At 40.4% G+C, this 6,932-nt stretch overlaps 2 protein-coding genes across 2 annotated transcripts in view; one reads left to right on the forward strand and one right to left on the reverse strand.

The window, feature by feature from the left end:
- Positions 1-1,043: 1,043 nt before the first annotated feature.
- Positions 1,044-6,689, forward strand: LOC101299769 (coatomer subunit alpha-1-like). Its single transcript, XM_004300487.1, has 4 exons — positions 1,044-1,251; positions 2,175-2,669; positions 3,308-4,672; positions 4,833-6,689. The coding sequence occupies exons 1-4, from the start codon at positions 1,044-1,046 to the stop codon at positions 6,419-6,421; spliced, it is 3,657 nt and encodes a 1,218-aa protein (XP_004300535.1). The 3' UTR covers positions 6,422-6,689.
- Positions 6,480-6,932, reverse strand: part of LOC101292424 (cytochrome P450 71D8-like) — a 998-nt gene continuing 545 nt past the window's right edge. Inside the window, exon 2 of the mRNA XM_004301790.1 lies at positions 6,480-6,485. Coding sequence (XP_004301838.1) covers positions 6,480-6,485 — 6 coding nt within the window. The remainder of the gene's footprint in view (positions 6,486-6,932) is intronic.

Below are 6,932 nucleotides of genomic sequence, written 5' to 3' on the forward strand. Positions count from 1 at the left end.
GGCCCTCAAAAGCTTCACCAAATTGTGAACTTCCATAATTACCCTTAATGAATCAACTAACACAAATAAAAAATAAGGGTTATTATAGTAAAAACAAAATTAAAATCAAAACAAATTAAATAAATAAATAATCATATAAACTACCCATTAGTATGACGAATAACTGTATAATATTATCTTTAGTTGATTGTGATTATGATTCCGTGTAAATATACACGGGTAAAAGGCTAGTATTATTAAGACCAACACGGCAACACCTAGTCTTTTTTGCTGTTGGAGATAGTTTTTTCTATTTCAGAGGCTGGTCTTGGTTTTTAACTCCACCGAGTTGCCCTAAGCATAGTTAGCGGTAGTTTTGTAACATTTAAACCGGTCTAAAGTAAGTCATCCTAGAGCCCATAAAAGTTTAATTCTATTGGATAACCCACACAGGGCCCAATGGGATTCGACCCGAGAGACCCGGCCTGGCATGAAGAGTTTTGGTTCATCTCAAAATTCGAAGACTTGCTACTAAAGTCAATTAAGCGGACGCGTAATCAAATACAATCACGTCCGTTGAAAACCAATCCAACGGCCACTGTAATCCCATTCATCGAACCAAAAATTTACTCGCTGTTTTTTTCTCTTATCCTATAAATTCAACCGTCCCTATTTTTTTTTTTNTTTTTNTTTTCACTCTCTCTCTCTCTCTCTCTCTCTCTCTCTCTCTCTCGCTCTCTCGCTCCATTAATCTTCACCCTGCACTTTCTCTCTCCCTATATACAAACCCAGACTGCATATAAATACATAGAACCACATCACAGTTTGCCTCTGGAGTTAAATTTTGCGACTCATTTGGATCGGATCTAAGGTACGCTTTTCTTCTTCGCTAGGTTTCCGATTCAGATCTGCTCCCTTCTTTTCGTTTCGCGTTTTACGATCGAAATTTGTGATAAGCTACCTGTTCGTTTTGCTAGAGGAAACTGATTCGATTTGGTTTTGTGGATTTTGTTGACGCGGTGGTGAATTTTGATGTGGTTTTGCAGTGATCGCCGGTGGTCAAGATGTTGACCAAGTTCGAGACGAAGAGTAACAGAGTGAAGGGACTGAGCTTCCACACTAAGAGGCCGTGGATCCTCGCGAGTCTGCACAGTGGTGTGATCCAGCTATGGGACTACCGTATGGGGACTCTCATTGATCGGTTCGATGAGCACGACGGTCCTGTGCGAGGTGTCCATTTCCACAAATCTCAGCCTCTGTTTGTTTCTGGAGGTACAGATTTTGTCCATACATTATGTATCTTCGGCTTTCGACGACTTTTGATATGTGCGTGCAGTTGTTTTGTTATAGTTTCTGTATCCTGATTTGGTTGGCTGTCGTTTGCAAATAATATAGATCTAGGTTGAAGAGAACTGTAATTAGATAAATGAAAGAGATATATCGAGTTGGATGCCAAGAGAATGTGAAATGGACATAGACTGAGCTGAATAGTAGTGGTGCAATGCTGGAGTATATGATTTATTAATGTACCAATTGTAGAGAGTAGAGTGGTTTATCATATGAGGCAATATATTTGTTGTTCCTTGGAGATTTAACATTTTCAAAAATATTTTAAAATAATTATTGGGGATAGATTTTAGTTGCAGTGTAAGAGACACTAAGGAATGCTTCCTTACATTGCCACCATTTTGCAAGTGCGTTATCCATAGAAGTCTATCAGATCTCAGATTCCATATGATGTTTGTATTATGTGTAAGCAATTTTATTGACTTTTTCCCCTATAGGATAAGCAATTATATTGATGATGGCTGCATTAGTAAACAAATGAACTATTTTTTTTTTTCCTTTCCCTTGGACACCTTCTCATGATTGATCTAGGTTTAGAGCCAGTTTTATTTTCACATTTTTTGGGTAAATGCTGGGTTTTTGCTTAAATACTTTCAGATCCAGTAAGAGCTGCTTTTGAAAACTATATGGTATTTATAGTTAAAAATAGCTTACCAATGCAACTAAATTGAACAAGTATGAGTTTCTTATCAAACGAGCACCTTTCCTTGATTAGTCAATACCATGTTGCTCTTGCACAAATTCATCGAGGTTCTTTATTTTTAACTTTTTTATTTTTTTTTATAAAAGATCATCATTTTGTAGATGGTACAGTACGTGTTTTAATCAATCTGTGTTGTGTTTTGCAGGGGACGATTACAAGATTAAAGTTTGGAACTACAAGATGCATAGATGTCTTTTTACTCTTCTTGGGCATCTAGATTATATTCGTACTGTGCAATTTCACCATGAGTACCCATGGATTGTGAGTGCCAGTGATGACCAGACTATTCGCATATGGAACTGGCAGTCCCGCACTTGTATTTCAGTTTTGACAGGCCACAATCATTATGTTATGTGTGCCTCATTCCATCCTAAAGAAGACCTTGTCGTATCTGCCTCCTTGGATCAGACTGTCCGTGTTTGGGATATTGGTTCTCTGAAAAAGAAGACTGTGTCCCCAGCAGATGACATACTGCGACTAAGTCAGATGAACACAGATCTTTTTGGTGGTGTTGATGCTGTTGTTAAGTATGTATTGGAAGGGCATGACCGAGGTGTCAATTGGGCTTCATTCCACCCCAACCTGCCTCTCATTGTCTCAGGAGCAGATGATCGCCAAGTTAAATTGTGGCGGATGAATGGTATGAACTGCTATTTTTGCATTCTTCTTTATTAATTTTTCTGCACTAATGAGGAAGCCACCTTTGTAAATTCAGTTCCTGGTAGCAATAGTAGACAGTTAACTATTTATTAGTAGGGTAGCAGCTCTTTGGCACCTACTTCGCATATTCTCGTTGACTTCGTATCTAAAAATGAACAGTTTGATTCTCTTGCTTTCATCTCAAGCAGATTTGTTTCATGCCTTCTTTTCAATTTTATGTATCACTTTTCTTTCTTGCAAGTTTTGTATCTAGTTTGAACTTTGAGGTGAGTGGAACGGTGAAAGAAAGGAACTTACGAGATTGGGGGTGGTGGGGGTACCTATCGTACCAAGTTATTAGTTTGGTTGAGTAATGTATTGTCAATTATTACTCTCTTAAGTTGTATCAGAGGAAGTGTATCTTCCATATAGTTTGAGTTTTGTTCAACCAGAATGGGTTCTTGTCTTAAATGAAAAAGATGATGCTTTTTATAGAAATCCATAATGTGTGTCTGTAATCTGTAGGCAATGCCGGATTTTTTAGAAACCAAAGTTTGTACTGCTGCTGTGTAATCTGTAATCATTCTAATGTCTGGAATATTCTAGTTATTGATTTGAATTGTTCACCCTGTTTTCCAGATACCAAGGCTTGGGAAGTGGACACGTTGAGAGGACACATGAATAATGTTTCATGTGTAATGTTTCATGCTAAGCAGGATATAATCATATCCAACTCAGAGGACAAAAGTATCCGTGTCTGGGATGTAACAAAGCGAACTGGAATTCAAACTTTCCGACGAGAGCATGATCGCTTTTGGATTCTTTCATCTCACCCTGAAATGAATCTATTAGCAGCAGGTCATGACAGTGGGATGATCGTCTTTAAGTTAGAGAGGGAAAGACCAGCCTTTGCCGTCAGTGGTGATTCTCTGTTCTATGCTAAAGACCGCTTTTTGAAGTACTATGAGTTTTCAACCCAAAGAGATACACAAGTTATTCCTATTCGACGACCTGGTTCTATCACTTTAAATCAAAGCCCAAGGACCCTTTCTTACTGTCCTTCAGAAAATGCCGTTCTTGTTTGCTCAGACTTGGACGGGGGATCCTATGAGTTGTATTTCATACCAAGAGACAGCATTACAAGGGGTGACAGTACTCAAGATGCTAAGAGAGGTGTTGGTGGTTCAGCTGTGTTTGTAGCACGGAATAGGTTTGCTGTGCTTGAGAAAACCAGCAACTCTGTGTTGGTAAAGAATTTGAAGAATGAAGTTGTCAAAAAGACTCCCCTTCCTTTTGCTGCTGATGCAATATTTTACGCTGGTACAGGTAATTTGCTGTGCAGGTCAGACGACAGAGTGTTTATATTTGATCTCCAGCAGCGGACTGTTCTTGGTGAACTTCAAACCCCCTTCATCAAGTATGTTGTTTGGTCTAACGACATGGAAAGTATTGCCTTGCTGAGCAAACATGCCATAATTATTGCTAGCAAGAGGCTTGTGCACCAGTGCACTCTTCATGAGACAATCCGTGTAAAGAGTGGTGGTTGGGATGACAAAGGTGTTTTCATTTATTCAACCCTGAATCATATCAAGTATTGTCTACCTAATGGAGATAGTGGAATAATAAGAACCCTTGATGTTCCTATCTACATTACGAAAGTTTCTGGAAATACCATCTTTTGCTTGGATCGGGATGGGAAAAATAAAGCCATAGTTATTGATGCCACTGAATACATCTTCAAGTTATCTCTTTTGAAGAAGAGATATGACCATGTCATGAGCATGATTAGGAGCTCAAAGCTCTGTGGGCAGGCGATGATAGCTTATCTGCAACAAAAGGGGTTCCCTGAAGTGGCTCTCCATTTTGTGAAAGATGAAAGAACGCGATTCAACCTGGCGTTAGAGAGTGGGAATATTCAAATAGCGGTTGAATCTGCTACAGCTATTGATGAAAAAGATTACTGGTATAGGTTGGGTGTGGAGGCTCTTCGACAGGGCAATGCAGGTACAGTGGAACACAGCTGTGACATAATTGTTCAATTGTTTTGCGTTTATGTATTTTGGCAGGTGTCTGTAAAGCTCTTACTTCCATGACGCTTTCTGCACTTTTTTGTGTTGATTTTTTTGCTTTCTATCTGAATATCTGTTCCTGGTAAATAATGCAGGTATTGTAGAGTTTGCCTACCAGAGGACCAAAAATTTTGAAAGGCTGTCTTTCCTTTATCTCGTAAATGGTAATACACAGAAATTGTCCAAGATGCTGAAAATTGCTGAGGTCAAGAATGATGTCATGGGTCAGTTTCACAATGCACTGTATCTGGGGAATGTTGAGGAGCGCATTAAGATATTAGAGAATGTTGGCCACTTGCCCCTTGCTTATATTACAGCGAAAACTCATGGGCTGCATGATGTTGCTGAAAGGCTAGCATCTGAGTTGGGGGATAATCTTCCAACTTTGCCCGAGGGTAAAGCACCACCGACTCTTTTGACTCCCCCGACACCAATTATTTGTGGTAGTGATTGGCCACTTCTCACAGTAATGAGAGGTATGTTTGAAGGTGAGTTGGATAATATTGCTGGGGGCAATGTGGTTGATGAGGATGACAGTGTTGCTGGTGACTGGGCTGAGACATTGGATGATGTTGATACGTTACAAAATGGAGTTGTCCCTCCAGGTTTGGAAGGTGAGGAAGTGCCTGGAGAAGAAGAAGGAGAGGTAGGATGGGAGCTTGAAGAGCTGGAGCTCCCCCCTGAAGCTGACACACCTAGGGCTTTTGTTAATACCCATTCATCAGTTTTTGCCGCTCCAACTACCGGCATGCCTGTAAGCCAGATCTGGATCCAGAGATCATCTCTTGCTGCTGAGCATGCTGCTGCAGGCCATTTTGATACTGCGATGCGGTTGCTGAACAGGCAACTTGGGATTAAAAACTTCACTCCTTTAAGGCAATTGTTCCTCGATCTTCACTCTGGAAGCCATAGCTATCTACGGGCATTTTCGTCTGCTCCGGTGATATCACTAGCAGTTGAGCGTGGGTGGAATGAATCTGCCTCACCACTTGTGAGAAACCCACCAGCACTTGTGTTCAATTTTTCTCAGTTAGAAGAGAAGCTCAAAGCTGGTTACAAGGCTACTTCTGCTGGGAAGTTCACTGATGCTCTCAAGTTCTTTCTTAGCATTCTTCATACAATTCCTTTGATTGTTGTTGATTCAAGGAGAGAAGTTGATGAAGTTAAAGAGTTAATTGTAATAGTCAAGGAATATGTTCTGGGATTGCAGATGGAGCTGAAGAGAAGGGAAATAAGAGATGATCCGCCAGTACGTCAGCAGGAGCTTGCAGCTTATTTCACACACTGCAATCTTCAATTGCCTCACTTAAGGCTTGCCTTGCAAAGTGCAATGACAGCTTGCTACAAGGCGAAGAACCTTGCCACTGCAGCTAACTTTGCCAGACGTTTATTGGAGACGAACCCCACTGTTGAGAATCAGGCAAAGTTAGCCAGGCAAGTGCTGCAGGCTGCAGAGAAGAATATGACTGATGCTTTTCAACTGAACTATGACTTCAGAAATCCATTCGTCACTTGTGGGGCAACGTATGTACCAATTTACCGAGGACAGAAGGATGTTTCTTGCCCTTACTGTAGCTCACGGTTTGTGCCAAGCCAAGAAGGGAAGCTCTGTACTGTTTGTGATCTTGCAATGGTTGGCGCAGATGCTTCAGGGTTGCTATGTTCTCCATCTCAGATTCGATAATCAGGCTGGACTAGGAGGATTCATCCTTTTGGCAGCAGATGCAGTCGTGTTGATGGATTTAAATCTGTCAGTAAATTGGTAAGAAATACCGCAGAAGAGTCATCTTTCACATGATTTGTTTGCAATGTCTTTATTTCTTGGTCTTTTCTGTTTTCCTTTCTTACAACAGCCTGTGCTGGTAAGAATGGCTTGAACATGCCAAACTCACAGGGGCTTTTTATTCTCCTGAGCTGTTTTATTGTTGTGTAATATGATTGTGCGTTATCCAGTTGAAATGCCTCACAGATTAGATTCATGAATTGATTCAATATTTATGTACACGTCTTGTTGACTGATTGACAATATATAGTTAAACCGCATGTGGTCTTAAAAGTGTGCGTTTTCTGTTTTGTAGACAAACCATGAGCGAGACAAGTGGGCGGAATGATGCTCTGTTTTTGGAAAGTTGGTGCTATTTTTTCTTGACCGATGGATGGATTCTCATAGTGAACAATTGAGTCTAGTTCGTGCT

Source organism: Fragaria vesca, linkage group LG5 (assembly GCF_000184155.1).
Source record: "Fragaria vesca subsp. vesca linkage group LG5, FraVesHawaii_1.0, whole genome shotgun sequence".
NCBI lineage: Eukaryota > Viridiplantae > Streptophyta > Magnoliopsida > Rosales > Rosaceae > Fragaria > Fragaria vesca.